This window comes from Capra hircus, chromosome 24 (genome assembly GCF_001704415.2).
Source record: "Capra hircus breed San Clemente chromosome 24, ASM170441v1, whole genome shotgun sequence".
Classification (NCBI taxonomy): domain Eukaryota; kingdom Metazoa; phylum Chordata; class Mammalia; order Artiodactyla; family Bovidae; genus Capra; species Capra hircus.
Genome location: NC_030831.1, coordinates 41,054,497 through 41,073,808, shown reverse-complemented (window position 1 = coordinate 41,073,808; position 19,312 = coordinate 41,054,497). Strand labels below are relative to the sequence as shown.

General features: G+C 39.9%; 1 protein-coding gene across 7 annotated transcripts in view; it reads right to left on the bottom strand.

Annotated features, from left to right (window-relative positions):
- The window catches only part of PTPRM (protein tyrosine phosphatase, receptor type M), a 654,986-nt gene that overhangs the window by 271,061 nt on the left and 364,613 nt on the right, over window positions 1-19,312 (bottom strand). For all 7 annotated transcript variants that reach the window (XM_018039452.1, XM_018039446.1, XM_018039449.1 and 4 more), the window contains exons 8-9: window positions 7,779-8,087; window positions 2,341-2,450 (exon numbers count right to left, since the gene is read on the bottom strand). In XM_018039452.1, the coding sequence (XP_017894941.1) occupies window positions 2,341-2,450; window positions 7,779-8,087 (419 nt within the window). The remainder of the gene's footprint in view (window positions 1-2,340; window positions 2,451-7,778; window positions 8,088-19,312) is intronic.

Sequence of the window (19,312 nt, the reverse complement as noted above, 5' to 3'; positions counted from 1 at the left end):
AACTAAAAGATTCTGATCACCGAGCTAAAAAAGAACCTGTTTGACTTGATTGTAAAAAACAACTCTACAAAAGCAGAGGCATGAATTTTCATAACACTCTATTCTTTTACCATGAAGCAGCCTAGGAAAGTGTCAATCATTTCACACGAAAATCAACTTTTTTCCTTTCCTCTTACTTTGTTTAGCTTTCAATGAACAACATTTTTTTTTTTTTTTTTTTGCATTTCAATACCAATTTTCCAAAGGTACAAGGAAGCATAGCTGTGAAGCTAGGTGGGTCAGGGAGACGGGTCACCAGTGATGACTGTCTGACAGTGAATCTTTCCCAGCTTTGTCAGTAGCTTTGAAAGGTATTCAGGTAAAGGTCCCATGGGAAGAAAGGCTGCAAATTTCAGAAACCTAACAACATATAATTTTGTTGAATTTGCATTCATATAAGTGCTAGCTTGAAAAAAAATGCACCTGCTTGTTTCTATGACAATAGGCAGAGTGAAATCACGCTCATACAGATGTGATGATGACTGCCACCCCGCTAGGGCTGTCATTTTTTTCCCCCTGAACAAGTCATCAGGTTCTGCTCTGCTATCAACAGACAAAACTATGTCACAGAACTCTACAGGTGTTCTGTTAATGCTAAGAAACCAAGAGACATTATTCTGTTGCTAATCCAAAACCTAGAGACTCTACTAATTGGATCATCAGGGTTCTATAATTCAGGAGTAAAGGAGTTTAGGGATTCCCTGGTGGCTCAGACGGTAAAGCATAGATCCACAAAGCAGGAGACCTGGGTTCGATCCCTGGGTGGGGAAGATCCCTTGGAGAAGGACATGGCAACCCACTCCAGTACTCTAGCCTAGAAAATTCCATGGAAGGAGAAGCCTGGTGGGCTACAGTCCAGGGGGCCACAAAGAGCTGGACACAACTGAGCGACTTCACTTTCACATTCAAAGGAGTTTAGAGCTGGTAAGGACGGGATGCCGTGGTTGCCTCCTAAATAATGTATATACTGCACATGCCTGCTAAGTTGCTTCAGTCGTGTCTTACTCTTTGCGACCCTATTGACTGTAGCCCACCAGGCTCCTCTGTCCATGGAATTTCTCCAGGCAAGAATATTGGAATGGGCTGCCATTTCCTCCTTCAGGGGAATTTTCCTGACCCAGTGATCAAACCCGCGTCTCTTTCATCTCCTGTATTGGCAGGCAGTTCTTCACAACTAGCGTCATCTGGGAAGCCCAAACTAATATGTACTACAGAACACATTGTTTTTAATAAAGGTGATTTTAGGGAGGAGAGAGGAGGAGGGTGAGATGGATGGAGCGAGTAACATGGAAACTTAGATTACCATATGTAAAATGGATCAGTTCAGTTCAGTCGCTCAGCCGTGTCCAACTCTTTGCGACTCCATGAAGTGCAGCACGCCAGGCCTCCCTGTCCATCACCAACTCCCGGAGTCCACCCAAACCCATGTCCATTGTGTCAGTGATTCCATCCAACCATCTCATCCTCTGTTGTCCCCTTCTCCTCCTGCCCTCAATCTTTCCCAGCATCAAGGTCTCCCAATGGGAATTTGCTGTTTGACTCAGGGAACTCAAACAGGGACCCTGTGACAATCTAGAAGGGTGGAGTAGGGAGGGGGTTTGGGAGGAGTAGACATGGGTATACCTATGGATGATTATACATTATGTATATACCTATTGATGTCTGACCGGAGAAGGCAATGGCACCCCACTCCAGTACTCTTGCCTGGAAAATCCCATGGGCAGAGGAGCCTGGTAGGCTGCAGTCCATGGGGCGCTAAGAGTTGGACACGATTGAGCGACTTCACTTTCACTTTTCACTTTCATGCATTGGAGAAGGAAATGGCAACCCACTCCAGTGTTCTTGCCTGGAGAATCCCAGGGACGGGGGAGCCTGGTGGGCTGCCGTCTATGGGGTCTTCAGTTGGACACGACTGAAGTGACTTAGCAGTAGCAGTATTGATGTCTGACAGAAAATCACAAAATTCTGTAAAGCAATTATCCTTCAATTAAAAAATAAAGTGGCCAAAAAAGCAAAAAAAAAAAAAAAAAGTGATTTTTAAACCATGTCATGTTGTGGCTTTACATACAATAACAGGTAATCTGGACACATCTAAATCATTGTGAGTATACATCCTGAAATTATTCATAATTTGAAAACCCATCTTTAATTATTTTGCTTCTATTCAGTAACCATTATAACTAGTGAAAGCATTCAACTTCTTAAAAGACATGATGCCACTATGTATTTTTAAATACTAGATAGGTGAGCAATCATACAAGTTATAGTAAAAATTAAATTACTAACAACAGTATATCTTACCTCATATAGAGTGATGACACCATAGGTTTGAATTGGTTCTCGCCATTGAAGGAATATCTTCTCTTCAAAGGTACTTCCTTGGATGGATTCAGTAAGAACAGCACCTGGAACTAGAAGTGGGAAAAATCGATACATATTTCAGTTAAAAAAAAAAGAAAGAAAGAAAGAAAAGTTTTTCTAGACTTGACAGGTTTTTAACTCTCTATTGAGTCAAAAGATTTTAATAGATATATTCCACTTTCTTGCAAAAACCTGGAATTTAAAACCATTTTGGCTGTACTGTCTTTATAAAGAAAAGAATTTCATCCCATTTTTCTCTAAAATGTTTGAATCAGACAATCCAAGTCTTGTAAATAAACTTTTTTTTATTTTGTAAATAAACTTTTTTTTATTGTTCAGAAATAAAGAAGGATGTGGAATGATGCAAATTCCTACACATTATCTCATGAGACTATAAACTGGTGCAGCCATTTTGGAAGATGGTTAAACACAGATAAACTACTCAGTAACTTTAATCCTAGGTATATATCCAAGGGAACTGAAAAGACTGGTCACTCAAAGGCTTGTACACAAATATTAAGAGGAGCACTATTCATAATAACCAAAGAGGAGTAACAACCAAGTCAGCTCATGATTTGATAAACACATCTCAATAACGTTGAAAAGATAGGGCTAGAGAAATGTTTTGTTAGCTGGTGGAGGGTATGAGGAGCCCTTAAGAGTTGCTGAGATTGTGCCAACTGGAAAGACTGACTAGCATTTCAAGAGGACACAAAGGTTGTACATATTTGTTTAGTTGATGGGCTACCTATGCTGCTGCTAAGTCACATCAGTCGTGTCCGACTCTGTGCGACCCCATAGACGGCAGCCCACCAGGCTCCCCATCCCTGGGATTCTCCAGGCAAGAACACTGGAGTGGGTTGCCATTTCCTTCTCCAGTGCATGAAAGTGAAAAGTGAAAGTGAAGTTGCTTAGTCATGCCCCACTCTTAGCGACCCCATGGCCCGCAGCCTACCAGGCTCTTCCGTCCATGGGATTTTCCAGGCAAGAGTACTGGAGTGGGGTGCCATTGCCTTCTCCTATAGAGGGAGGATATTGACAGCTATTCTAAATAGAACTAAGTGGGGTGTAGCAGGAAAAATATCACTGATTCAGATGGGAGGCCTGGGCTCTGATTTAAGACTTTCCAGGGATTAAACAGTGAAATCTAGGCAATGCACTGACCCTTCTTAGTAATCAGATGTCTCATTTCTAAAATGAGGAAGTTGGAATAAGTTGATCCCTAATTCCAAAACTCTAAATATGTATATATATATATGAAAATAGTTACAGTTGTTCCAGATTGCAGGAATTGATGTGAAACTACAGTGAAGCAAAAAAACATGATATTTAAGGAGTGATGATACTGGTTAGTTCCAAGAAAATTTGGATTCTGGGCTCTGAGACTAAAATGCTCAACACAATCAGAAGCTGGACTATGATGGGCCAAACCAGAGAAAGCTCAGCTCATTCTCTTCTCCTTGACTTTGACAGTGTTTATTTTGATGTCATCAGTTCCTAAAAGTGTCAAGATGATTATGATGTGTGTGGTTTTACTGCTTTATGATAATCTTCTGACTTCAAAATGTGTATTAATCTATGTGAGGCTTCCTTCGTGGCTCAGATAGTAAGGAATCCACCTGCAATGCAGCAGACCCGGGTTCGACGCCTGGGTTCAGAAGTTCCCCTGGAGAACGAAATAGTTATACATTCTAGTCTTACCTGGAGAATCCCACAGACAGAGGAGCCTGGCTGGCTACAGTCCTTGGGGTCACAAAGAGTCGGACACAACTGAGCAACTAACACTTTGACATTCATTAATCTATGTACAGGTGCAAGGAGGGCAAAAACTTAGAAAAAACAAATCTTTGATTTAATTCAATTAGTATAAATGGGACTAAAATTTTAAAAAGAGATTGTCAAATTGATGTTGAACAGAGGGTATCGTAAAAGGATAAACTTAATAAAATGTACTGGAGGCCTTGTAACCATGAAAATGTTAACAACAGGAAAACCTAAATGGGATTCATATAATTGCTTTTAGGTCAAGAACAGATCAAGTGATTAAAATAAAATACCACAGAGGTTAGTTAAATTAGGAAGATAGCACTTCACGGGAACTTAGGTCTGGCACTGGTTTTTAGAAGTTGTAGAAATTCATGATTTGGAGTATAGAACCATAATATATCTAAGTTTGTGGAATCGAGCCCTGTCTAGTGACACTCATAACAGCAATAAAAGATATATCTTTCCCACATATTTCTCATAAATGATATTTAAACAAAATTATTATAGTGTAATAAAACTCACAATGTACAATGAATTGTGGCCGTTATTAGTGGCAGATAGTGACACTTCAATTGTTTTTCTTAGAGCTCAGTATTATCCATTTTTCTCTTTCTGTCCTTTTCTGCCTTTTTTGAAGTCTTTTTTTCTTTTGTTCTTGTTTAGAAATATAATTTGAAATAAAAGTTTTTCTAATTAACTGGATGCTGATATGCTATGAAACCAATAGGTTTTTGTTTGGAAGTCATGCATGCCCAACTCCAGGGACTAGCAAGCTACTTTAAACACACTAATGGATAAGTATGTTCATCGCAGCACTGTTTATAATAGCCAGGACATGGAAGCAACCTAGATGTCCATCAGCAGATGAATGGGTAAGAAAGCTGTGGTACATATACACAATGGAGTACTACTCAGACATTAAAAAGAATACATTTGAATCAGTTCTAATGAGGTGGATGAAACTGGAGCCGATTATACAGAGTGAAGTAAGCCAGAAAAAAAAAAAAACACCAATACATTATACTAACGCATATATATGGAATTTAGGAAGATGGTAACAATAACCCTATATGTGAGACAGCAAAAGAGACACAGATGTATAGAACTGTCTTTTGGACTCTGTGGGAGAGGGAGAGGGTGGGATGATTTGGGAGAATGGCATTGAAACATGTATACTATCATATAAGGAACGAATCGCCAGTCTAGGTTCGATGCAGGGTGCAGGATGCTTGGGGCTGGTGCATGGGGTGACCTGGAGGGATGGTGTGTGTGTGGGGGGAAGGTGGGATGGGGAACACGTGTACACCCGTGGCAGATTCATGTTGATGTGTGGCAAAACCAATACAGTATTGTAAAGTAAAAAAATAATAATAATAAAAAATAAAGCTCAACATTCAGAAAATTGAAAAATAAATAAATAAATAAACACACTAATGGATAAGTAACTTATTCTAACCTCATGTTTCAACAGCACTTAACAGAATTCTCCGTTCATGTCAATTTGAAACCTCAAAGTTTCGGTGGGTTCACGCCTCAGCACAACATCTCTTATCTCTACAAAAGACTGAATTTGACATTCCACTCGCATGATGGAAAACTACTGCCTATTTAAGGCTGAATTAAAAGATTATTAGCAAACTTTACTCTTCTATTAATGACTAACAAAGTATTTTGAGTGCTTATTGCCTACTCAATATCATCCATATTGCTATAGAAAAAAAAATAGATGGCTTCTTCTCTCAAATAGTTTACAGTTAAAAGGGAAAAATTATGTGTAATATAATGAGAGAATAAGTAAGGGTCAAGAGAAGTTGCTTTGATCTGTTACAACAACAATAATAACACTCACCTATTAAAGACTCTTCTCTTCAAACACAAACAGCCCTGGATGAAAATGCCTTCTAACCCTAAAATGCTGAAGAACTGTACAATTCTTGCTTCTCAGACAAGGAAATTAAGGCTCAGATATTTAAAGATCTTGTCAAGTGCAATAAGGTCAGAGAATGTGGAGAATAAGGGTGGGAAGAGTTGGAGACAGCTTCATGAAGGATCTGAAAGTAAGGAGCCCTCTGGAGGGTAGTGGAGGAGGTGGAATGGAGGCAGCCAGGTGGGAGGGATGTGCAGAGGAGAACAGACTGTGGGGGGCGCTCAGGATGCGAGGGGTGTGCACGTAGGACCCGTGCCCAGAGGACTGCTCTGCAGGATGCCCTGTGTGGGAGAAGAGGCTCCCAGTTCTAGAGTCTGAACCAGGAACACCAAGGACCTTGACAATCCAGCTTTGGGCAAGGAGAGTCACTGATGGCTCTTGTGGAGACAGTGAGGTGATAAAAAGGTATTTTACATATAAATTTACTGAGTGGGTAGGGGGCCCTGGAATGGGAGAAGTTGGGACCACAAAGAAAGGTCAGAAACTACTACAGAAGTTTCAGAATAAAATGATGAGATCTGGATGTAGGCAGTGGAAGCTGAGAGAAAAGAACAATCTATCAACATATTAAGTGAAGGAAGTCAGACAAAGACAAACATCACATGATATCACTTACATGTGGAATTAAAAAAAATGATACACATGAACTTACTGACAAACAGAAGTAGACTCCCAGACAGAAACCAAACTTATGTTACCAAAGGGGAAGGAGGGAGTGGGAAGAGATAAAGTAGGAAGCAGAGATGAACATACACACACTACTGTATATAAAATAGATAAGAACTATACTTAATATCTTCCAATAACCTATGATGGAAAAGAATCTTAACAAGAATATATACCTATATTAATATTTATTCAGTTGTATGTATACATGTATATATGCATTGTTAGCCTCAGGTGTCCTGCAGAATTTTATATATATCATATATAAGTATATGATATATATAAACATATATATATATATATAAAACTCTGCAGTACACCTGAAGCTAGCATTGCAAATTAACTAGACTTCAATTTAACATATAGTTTGAAAAAACCCTCAAGGCAGAAAGATAAAACAGACAGTAATATCTCTGTTCATATTAACAAGGCTTCTAGAATACTAATGATCTACTACTAAGTACTCCAGAAGTACTCTGACACATATTAATAGAAGTCTATTTATTGAAATCTCGGTTATTGAGGTAATATTCAATTACATTTTTCCTATGGAAAAGAATGACTATTACTTGACCACCGACCTCATGTGGTAATTTCTTAGCACTGTGCTGAAGAGCAAAGGCAGCCTCTATCTGGGGCTGAATTTTAATCTGAATTATGAAAAATGTTTCAGAATGCCATATGAATAAGTCTTTCCTATAGATAATCTAATACCCAAACAACACCTCAGTCCCAACAGGATGACAAAATTTGAACGAAGAACTGTTCAGAGCCATGTAGGATTATCGTATGTAGAAAACTAATTATATGACATACAAGTTAAAACAAGCCTCTGTATCTTTATTGTCTTCACTTTTAAAATCAGTGTTTCAGGAGATGCAGCACAGACACACGTTATTCAACATGGTAAGCAATTTTCTTCCATTTTCACTGTAAAGATCTCAGTTAGAAAGAAACACAAGCTTCATTTTTGAAAGACTGCATGTTTGACATAAACACATCACTTCAAAGTACTCACGATCTTCATCCGTCTGTACTACGAGCTCCTGGCTCTCCTTCCGACCCTCCGGATTCATGAGGATGAGCTTCACGCTGACGTTGGTGTAGGGCGAGAGGTTGGTGATGGTGTGTTGGGGGTGTGAGTTTTCTGTGTCCCAGCTCACTTCCTCTCGCACCTGTTCCTGCCCTCCAACTTTGTAACAGTAGTGGACTGTGAGGTTGTAGCTATGGCAACGGGTCACGTTATACCCAAAGGGCTCCCAGCGGATGGTGATCTGTCGAGATTTGACTTCCACGACTTCCAGCTTCCTTGGCCCACGCATGGGATCTAATGAGGAAAAGAAGGAAAAAGAAAACATAAGAGAAAAGGATAGTAAAAGTTCTGGTGAAGCTTAGGTGCCACAGATAATTATATTGGTCTCCAATATCTTGTTTTCTCTTCTTCCGTATGAATAAACTCTCTAACACTTAGCTGGGCATAACGCCACCCAGAATAAAGACTACAGTTTCCATCCTCTTAAGCAGTGAAGTCTGATCCTTGAACCCAAGTTTTGGTGGATGGCATACAAGGTGAGATGTCAGGAATGGCTTCCAGGGGGTCTCCTTGAGAGGAAGGGGCTCCCCATCTTTGTTCCTCCTTCTGTCCTGTTAGCTCGACTTAGGACAGCTTGCACTCATGCAGCCATGATGGACCATGATGCACTTAAACATGAAGGATTCAACGCAATGACAACACAGAAATGGGTTTCCTGGTAATCACTGGGCTAACGTACGAGCCCTGAATGGTCTACTCCCCAACTTTTCATTAGAGGGAAACACAATGCTTTTGTTTAAGGCTCTTTCCTCTGGGGTTCTGATACACAAAACTAATCTTCATGCTAACTGATGCATATACTTTTTATCTTTTTAAATTAATTCATAATTATGGAATTAGAAAACATAAAATTAAAAGCTTGCAAATTCAGCATGAAATACAATGATTAAAGAGTATAAACTTCTGAGCAGAACTCTAGCCTTTTCAGATTTTGATTTACAGAGAATTCTACACAGTCACTACTGAAGTAATTCTTTCCTACCCCTGATCAGGTCTCAGTGTTGTTCCTCAGCCCAAGCTCCAGGGACAGAGTTTGGAGCTTAGAAATCTAAATGATTTGCAGGAACATGAGCATTCTGATTGGCTTAAGAGAAAGAATATACATAGAGAAAGCTTTTTCATGCATATTTATTTTTTAATGAAGTACAGTTGATTTACAATGTTGTAATCTCTGCCGTATAGAAAAGTGATTTAGTTTGCATATATATTTTATTTTGATATTCTCTTCCATTATGGTTTCTCACAGGATATTGAATATAGTACCCCGTGCTATACAGTAGCACCTTGTTATTTATGAGAAAGCTTAAACTTATTTACAGAAAGATGATGAAAATACAATAACAACTAATTATAAAACATATACTGAGCCCTATGATGTACCTTGCATCTTTCTAAGAAGTTTACTTTTTATGGGTTTGGGGAGCACCTAATCTAAAATATTTACTTTAGTATATCCATACGTTCAATTGATCCATATATTTTGATTTTTGTTTTCCTGAAGGTGGTTACCATTTATGATCTATAAAGAGATCTATAATTGGAAAGGGGAAATACCCATGAAAACTGGAGAAATAACAGCTACCGTGTCCTGTGTGTGCACTTCCTATATATGGGTTGTTTTGTATATATAACCTCCACTCCTTAACAATCCAGTTTTTCCCAAGATAGAAATGAAAACATTGTGACCATGATGGGGTCAACAAGTTGCCCAAGGTCAAGGACTGACTGTGGCTCTGCATTTGTATGTTTGACAATGAAACATACGCTGTTGCCACTCTACTGTAGAGTGTCCACCAAAATAGAGAATCAGATTTTTTAAAAAAACACACGTTAAGACCCGTAAAACTCCACCAGAAATAAGATCAAGGGATGTAAACTAGAATAAAGTCCTGTGAATGTAACCTTGGGACAAAAGTGCTGGGAAGAACCCTTCCCTCTACTCCCTCTGGTTCCATGGAAGCTGGGTCCCAGGCCACATTCCCCAGCCTTGGTTTTCCAGACAACCATACCTATACTTTTTAGCCACCAGAAGAAATCTGTCTGAATTATCACTGATGTTCATATCTTGCTTTCCATTGTGTGTAAATCCCTTGTTTTCTCCATTATTTAGGGCCTAGAGAGAACTTAGGGAACCCCCTTTCCTTGTGGTCTTCAACAAATGAAACATCTTGCTTTTCACTGTGTGTAAATTCCTTGTTTTCTCCATTATTTAGGGCCTAGAGAGAACTTAGGGAACCCCCTTTCCTTGTGGTCTTCAACAAATGAAACAATTCCTATGAAATAATGTTCTGGGTTTGCATTTGTGAGACGGGGTTTATCTGCCAGTTATCTATCTGTTCAAACCCTAACACAAGGTTAATCATGACCATTCACACTACTCTGTCTTGTAATAACTCTAGGAACCAAGGACAAGTGAGGGAAAATTCCCCTGGAGAATCCTGAGTGGAAGATGCTCATGGAACGTTCCATTTTACTGAATCAGTTTTTTCATATTTAAATTACTAGTGTTTGGGAAAATATCACAAATAAGTTACCTAGTGATAACATTGAAAGTGTTTTCCAGTCTAGTGAATTTTGACCATCTAAAGGCAATGTCTAATTTTATATAATGCTTCATTAGTTGAATGCTTACAAAAACTTTTAATACATTCCAGATCCCTTATATAAACAGATTAATGTACATCTACACTCCTTTCCCTATTAATCACAAGTCTCCACAAGGACTGTTCTAAAGCACTCTTCCAAGGTTTTCATCAATTTTACTTACTAAATGACTAAATGCTTCAGATATTAATTTCAACAAGCAGTGCAGTAATAACTTAATTTCACTAGAAAAACTATTTTCTCCTGCAGAAGTAAGCCTGCATCATTTTAATACTCCTTAGCCAAGAACAAACACTTGTGAATTAAGCCCCAGGATAAAACAACGAAGGCTCTGTCTACTGGTCAAGCTGTCTTGAAGTACATGCTCTCTTCCCGTCTGTTATTTCCTCTCAGAATCCCATCATGGTAAAGTGATGACTTCCTGTAAACTCACCAAGTCAAATAGCTAAGCCTAGCACAAACAACCACCTCTACGACAAGTCCCCAGGACCCCGACTGTCACGAATGGTATTAAGAGACCAGAGATGGAGGCTGTGTGAGTCCTGAGTCTTTAATGGAAGCAGGGTTGTCCAGACTGGTTTGCATCTTGTTCCTGATCAGTGCAAACAAAACCATCTTGCAGAAGCTTTTCCAAACAGAATATTTCTTTTCCTAAATATTTTAATTTTGGACTTCCCTGGTGGAGCAGTGGATAAGAATCCACCTGCCAATTCAGGCGACATGGGTTCAATCCCTGGTCCGGGAAGATTCCACGTGCCTCAGAGCAACTAAGCCCGTGCACCACAACTACTGAGCTGGTACACCACAAATACAGAAGCCTGTGTGCTCTAGGTCCAGCAAACCACACCTGATCAGCACGTGTGCCTCAACTACTGAGCCCGCGTGCTGCAACTACTGAAGCCCACATGCCTAGAGCCCGTGCACTACAACGAGAGAAACCGCTGCAATGAGAAGCCCCCACACCACAACCAGAGAGTGGCCCCTGCTCTCCCAAACCAGAGAAAGCCCGCACACAGCAATGAAGACCCAGCACAGCCAAACCTAAACAAATAAATCTGCTCCCTGAAGAGGAGAAGCTGTCCTGGAGGTGACAAAAAGACACTCTTCTATAACAACGAATGCCACTGGAGGTGGTCGTAGGAGCCATGGGTACTAATCTGAGTCCAGTTACTCACTTGCTATGAAATTCAGAGTGTCTTCAATTTGCTGAACCACATTTTGTGTGCATGCTCAGTGACTAAGCGGTGTCCAACTGTTTGAGACCCTATGGACTGTAGTCTGCCAGGCTCCTCTGTCCATGCAATTTCCTAGGCAAGAATACTGGAGTGGGTTTCCATTCCCTTCTCCAGGGGATTTTCCCGATCCAGGGATCGAACCCGGGTCTCCTGCATTGCAGGCAGACTCTTTACTCAGAGGGTAAAGCGTCTGCCTGCAGTGCGGGAGACCTGGGTTCAATCCCTGGATCGGGAAGATCCCCTGGAGAAGGGAATGGAAACCCACTCCAGTACTCTTGCCTGGAAAATTCCATGGACGGAGGAGCCTGGTAGGATATAGTCCATGGGGTCGCAAAGAGTCAGACACGACTGAGCGACTTCACTTCACTTTCTTTACCATCTGAGCCACCAGGGAAGCCAGATGACAGGGTAGTAGGGAATATATGTCTATCTTTTCTCATGACCCTAAAGATGTTTTGGAGGATGTGTGTGGATTCCAAGGCCAGTAACTTCTCTTCACAATCCCTCGGCCCTCGGCGGAATGGGTACTGGAAGGCATCGTTGGCACCAGTCACGAGGCCAGGGGGCCCATTCTGGGCGCACGGGCTCACAATAAGTGACCAGAGCGGTATCCCTGGGGGCCGTGGTGGCTGTCAAGCCTGAAGCTTCAGCAGGGAGTTCTCACTGGTTTCCCTGCCAGCACCACTGGCAGCATCTTCCCCTCTGTTCTCTTTCTGCCACTTCGAGTCAGGTTTCAAGCAGACACCTGACACTTGCAGCCCTGACCTGAGGGACCGGTGAGCTGGTTCTGGCCTCCAGCACTCTGGCAATCCTATTTAACCGGGGACCCCGCCTCCTCATATAGCCAGTCCTGTTCTTCCACGGATAAGGGCAGAAACTGAGTGATAGGATCAATTTCCATTGCAGGTTCAATTCACAGCTCGTTTCTCTGGAACCCTGCCCTTTACCTTTCATTACAACTACACTGCTTTTTCAGAAACTCAATTTCAGAACCTGTGAGATACATCTGGGTGTAATTTTAGAATCCTGTCATTGATAATCAAAAACACAGATTACAAACCGAGGCTCCTGCTAACAGGTTTCTCTTTTCTGCCTCTTCATGGACTTTCCAGAGGTCTATTGCAATAAAAGGAATGACACCCAGAATGGCAGGGTGGGTCCCTTCTGGCATCTTTAGCTACTAAACTTCTGCCTCGCCAGTCACACAAAAGAAGATGACAAAACAATAAAGTAACAGCTTTATTTACTTTGGTATACAGTTAAATCAGAGCAAAGGCTGGTTTAACTGATGCTATGTTGGCCTTCCCACGTATTTAATATTCCTAAGCAGCAAAGACACAGACAGTAAAGAATCTGCCTGCACTTCAAAAGAGCCAGGTTTGATCCCTGCCTTGGGAAGATCCCTGGAGTAGGAAATGGCAATCCACTCCAATATTCTTGCTTGGAAAATTCCATGGACAGAGGAACCTGGCAGGCTACAGTCCATGGGATCACAAAAAGTTGGAAATGACTGAATGACTAACACACAAGCAACAAAGATTCCAGGCACAGGAGCACTGTTTGTAAGCGACAGAGCTATAGTTTTTGAATTAGCTGCTATTTTCCATAGTTTCGGCTTCCCTGGTGGCTCAGACGGTAAAGAATCTGCCTATAATGCAGGAGACCCGGGTTCGATCTCCTGGTCAGGAAGAGCCCCTGGAGAAGGAACTAGCAACCCACTCCAGTATTCTTGCCTAGGAAATCCCATGGACAGAGGAGTCTGGCAGGCTACAGTCCATGGGGTCACAAAGAGTTGGGTAAGACTTAGCAATTAAACAACAACAACAAAACAAAAACAAAAATAGTACTAAATCAATAGCTGAGAAAACAGTCTTATTGAATAACGAAGGAAAGGGCAGCCATGCCAGGCCTCACATAGAAGCAAATTGCTCCCATATTTCTTGGTTTAGGATGGATGCGTTCTTTACCATATCTTTTCTGTATTATAGGTGCTGGTTTGTACTCTGCCTAAATCCTAAAGGTAAGTAACCTTGCTGGGAACTGGACTCTCCATGTATCAATCCTATTGATCAATCTAATTTGATTACAGATGAAAGCAGGAATTTCTATTCATGATTTATGGGAAATGTAAAAACGATCTTACATAAGAAATGATGAGGACACTGACCAAGGTGTGAATGCAGACCCTCTCAGGCAAGAGGGTGGGGCTGCACCCACACCCTGAACGTGAGCGATGGCCGACAGCCTGGAGGGGCAGCTACCGGTGCCGCAGGTGACCCTAAGTGACCCTAAGAGAGCATGCTGTGCACAGGCTCTGTTTAGTTTTTGGTTTGTACATTACAAAACCTACAGTAAAAGAACACAAATTTGGCCTTTGGTTAGTCATTTTTGGTGTCTCGATTCAGGATAGTGTCACCGAAACTTTTAGAATATTTTCTTTTAAAGAATTTTAAGGTTTAATATTCTTAATAGTTGAATGGGAGCTGGAAAAAAAGATGGAATAAACGATTCACAATTGACAATCTTCCACAATAAAGAAGTGTTGGCATTGATAATAGACTCACTGACAGTAATGTTTCTCATAATTTATTCTGCCTGAATTGATTAACTTTTCAGAATAAGGCTAGAAGTCCAACAGTGGTTGAAAGATGTTCTTCTTTCAAATACAAAGTGTTCTTTTCTGGTGTTAATTAAAGGTTTTTAAAATTTCAAGTAGTAAGTTTAAAAAAAAACACATTGAAAAGTACAACATAAAACAGTCGCCTGTGTACCTACTAATATCAAATATTAACATTGGTGTTTTGCCTCAGAGCACTTTTGATTAAAGAAATAAAATACTGCTGATATAAATCCTTTCCAGGGTCCCGTAGGCTAACTCAAGGTTATTATACATCACTCTCAGACATGGTTTTGTACTTTTATTACAAGTGTCCAGGATGCCTAAAATTTTACACAAATGCTACCATTCTCTGCAGATTGATGGGTTCCACATCAGCCAAGTTGAAATTCATAGATCTGGCTTAGACCTACAGATGGATCATATAGATCATTTTAACTGATCTATATCAAATGTATACATGTATCATATATGCAGATCAAATTCCATTAAGGAAGTTAACTGTAGTTTACTTACGCATTCCCTACCGAGGAGCAGAAAGGTTGAGCCCACATGTTGCCTATTACAAGGGGTGAAGAGTCAGCGCTGGTAACACCTGGCAGCTCATTTAGAAATACAGATGCTCGGGCCCCACCTCTGATGGCCAGAAGCCGAATCTTCCTTTGCACATTAAAGTCTGAGAAACTCTGACTTAGAGGAGTGTCTTTTATTTTAATTTTTAAAATATAAATTTATTTATTTTAATTGGAGGTTAATTACTTTACAATATTGTATTGGTTTTGCCATAAATCAACATGAATATGCCACAGGTATACACATGTTCCCCATCCTGAAATCCCCTCCCACCTCCCTCCCTATACCATCCCTCTGGGTCATCCCAGTGCACCAGGCCTGAGCATCCTATATCATGCATTGAACCTGGACTGGCGATTTGTTTCACATATGATATTATACATGTTTCAATGCCATTCTCCCAAGTCATCCCACCCTCGCCCTCTCCCACAGAGTCCAAAAGACTGTTCTATATGTCTGTGTCCCTTTTGCTGTCTTGCATACAGGGTTATTGTTACCATCTTTCTAAATTCCATATATATGCATTAGTATACTGTAGTGGTGTTTTTCTTTCTGGCTTACTTCACTCTGTGTAATAGGCTCCAGTTTCATCCACCTCATTAGAACTGATTCAAATGTATTCTTTTTAATGACTGAGTAATATTCCATTGTGTATATGTACCACAGCTTTCTGATCCATTCATCTGCTAATGGACATCTAGGTTGCTTCCATGTCCTGGCTATTATAAACAGTGCTGTGATGAACATTGGGGTACACATGTCTCTTTCAATTCTGGTTTCCTTGGTGTATATGCCCAGCAGTGGGATTGTTGGGTTGTATGGCATTTCTATTTCCAGTTTTTTATGGAATCTCCACAGTGTTCTCCATAGTGGCTGTACTAGTTTGCCTTCCCACCAACAGTGTAAGAGGGTTCCCTTTTCTCCACACCCTCTATAGCATTTATTGCTTGTAGACTTTTGGATAGCAGCCATTCTGACTGGCGTGAAATGGTACCTCACTGTGGTTTTGATTTGCATTTCTCTGATAATGAGTGATGTTGAGCATCTTTTCATGTGTTTGTTAGCCATCTGTATGTCTTCTTTGGAGAAATGTCTGTTTAGTTCTTTGGCCCATTTTTTGATTGGGTCATTTATTTTTCTGGAATTGAGCTATAGGAGCTGCTTGTATATTTTTAAGATTAGTTGTTTGTCAGTTGCTTCATTTGCTATTATTTTCTCCCATTCTGAAAGCTGTCTTTTCACCTTGCTTATAGTTTCCTTTGTTGTGCAGAAGCTTTCAATTTTAATTAGGTCCCATTTGTTTATTTTTGTTTTTATTTCCAATATTCTGGGAGGTGGGTCACAGAGGATCCTGCTGTGATTTATGTCGGAGAGGGTTTTGCCTATGTTCTCCTCTAGGAGTTTTATAGTTTCTGGTCTTACGTTTAGATCTTTAATCCATTTTGAGTTTATTTTTGTGTATGGTGTTAGAAAGTGTTCTAGTTTCATTCTTTTACAAGTGGTTGACCAGTTTTCCCTAGAACCACTTGTTAAAGAGATTGTCTTTTCTCCATTATATATTCTTGCCTCCTTTGTAAAAGATAAGGTGTCCATAGGTGCATGGATTTATCTCTGGGCTTTCTATTTTGTTCCATTGATCTATATTTCTGTCTTTGTGCCAGTACCATACTGTCTTGATAACTGTGGCTTTGTAGTAGAGCCTGAAGTCAGGCAGGTTGATTCCTCCAGTTCCATTCTTTCTCAAGATTGCTTTGGCTATTCAAGGTTTTTTGTATTTCCATAAAAACTGTGAATTTATTTGTTCTAGTTTTGTGAAAAATACAGTTGGTAGCTTGATAGGGATTGCATTGAATCTACAGATTGCTCATTTTCACTATATTGATTCTTTCGATCCATGAACATGATATATTAGTGTCCTCTTAGATTTCTTTCACCAAGTTTTTATCGTTTTCTATATATAGGTCTTTTGTTTCTTTAGGTAGATATATTCCTAAGTATTTTATTCTTTTCGTTGCAATGGTGAATGGAATTGTTTCCTTAATTTCTCTATTTTCTCATTATTAGTGTATAGGAATGCAAGGGATTTCTGGGTGTTGATTTTATATCCTGCAACTTTACTATATTCATTGATTATCTCTAGTAATTTTCTGGTGGAGTCTTTAGGGTTTTCTATGTAGAGGATCATGCCATCTGCAAACAGTGAGAGTTTTACTTCTTCCTTTCTAATTTGGATTCCTTTTATTTCTTTTTCTTCTCTGACTGCTGTGGCCAAAACTTTCAAAACTATGTTGAATAGCAGTGGTGAAAGTGGGCACCCTTGTATTGCTCCTGACTTTAGGGGAAATGCTTTCAATTTTTCACCATTGAGGATAATGTTTGCTGTGGGTTTGTCATATATAGCTTTTATTATATTGAGGTATGTTCCTTCTATTCCTGCTTTCTGGAGAGTTTTTATCATAAATGGATGTTGAATTTTGTCAAAGGCTTTCTCTGCATCTATTGAGATAATCATATGGCTTTTATTTTTCAATTTGTTAATGTGGTGTATTACATTGATTGATTTGTGGATATTGAAGAATCCTTGCATCCCTGGGATAAAGCCCACTTAGTCATGATGTATGATCTTTTTAATGTATTGTTGGATTCTGATTGCTTGAATTTTGTTAAGGATTTTTGCATCTATGTTCATCAGTGATATTGGCCTACATAATGATCAAACGATCAATCCGAGAAGATATAACAATTATAAATATATATGCACCCAACATAGGAGCACCGCAATATGTAAGACAAATGCTAACAAGTATGAAAGGGGAAATTAACAATAACACAATGATAGTGGGAGACTTTAATACCCCACTCATACCTATGGATAGATCAACTAAACAGAAAATTAACAAGGAAACACAAACTTTAAATGATACAATAGACCAGTTAGACCTAATTGATATCTATAGGACATTTCACCCCAAAACAATGAATTTCACCTTTTTCTCAAGTGCACATGGAACCTTCTCCAGGATAGATCACATCCTGCACATAAATCTAGCCTTGGTAAATTCAAAAAAATTGAAATCATTCCAAGCATATTTTCTGACCACAACGCAGTAAGATTAGATCTCAATTACAGGAGAAAAACTATTAAAAATTCCAACATATGGAGGCTGAATAACATGCTGCTGAATAACCAACAAATCACAGAAGAAATCAAAAAAGAAATCAAAATATGCATAGAAATGAATGAAAATGAAAACACAACAACCCAAAACCTGTGGGACACAGTAAAAGCAGTGCTAAGTGGAAGGTTCGTAGCAATACAGGCATATCTCAAGAAACAAGAAAAAAAGTCAAATAAATAACCTAACCCTACACCTAAAGCAACTAGAAAAGGAAGAAATGAAGAACCCCAGGGTTAGTAGAAGGAAAGAAATCTTAAAAATTAGGGCAGAAATAAATGCAAAAGAAACAAAAGAGACCATAGCAAAAATCAACAAAGCCAAAAGCTGGTTCTTTGAGAGGATAAATAAAATTGACAAGCCATTAGCCAGACTCATCAAGAAACAAAGGGAGAAAAATCAAATCAATAAAATTAGAAATGAAAATGGAGAAATCACAACAGACAACACAGAAATACAAAGGATCATAAGAGACTACTATGAGCAATTATATGCCAATAAAATGGACAATGTGGAAGAAATGGACAAATTCTTAGAAAAGTACAACTTTCCAAAACTGAACCAGGAAGAAACAGAAAATCTTAACAGACCCATCACAAGCATGGAAATTGAAACTATAATCAGAAATCTTCCAGCAAACAAGAGCCCAGGTCCAGACGGCTTCACAGCTGAATTCTACCAAAAATTTAGAGAAGAGCTAACACCTATCCTACTCAAACTCTTCCAGAAAATTGCAGAGGAAGGTAAACTTCCAAACTCATTCTATGAGGCCACCATCACCCTAATACCAAAACCTGACAAAGATGCCACAAAAAAAAGAGGAATGTTTTTTTAGAATGCAGGTTGGGCCCTTGGGTCTCAAGACTATGCTATGCTATGCTATGTTAAGTCACTTCAGTTGTGTCTGACTCTGTGCGACCCCATGGACTGTAGTCTACCAGGCTCTGCCATCCATGGGATTTTCCAGGCAAGAGTACCGGAGTGGGGTACCATTGCCTTCTCCGGTCTTAAGACTAGTAAGGAGTATTAGTGGTAAAGAACCTGCCTGCCAATGCAGGAGACCTAAGAGATGTGGGTTTGATCCCTGGGTCAGGAAGGTCCCCTAGAGGGATAAATGGCATCCCACTCCAGTACTCTTGCCTGGAGAGTCCCAGGGACAGAGGAGCCCAGCAGACTATAGTCCGTGGGGTCACAAAGAGTTGGATACAACTGGGCGCATGCACACACACACACACACACACACACACACACACA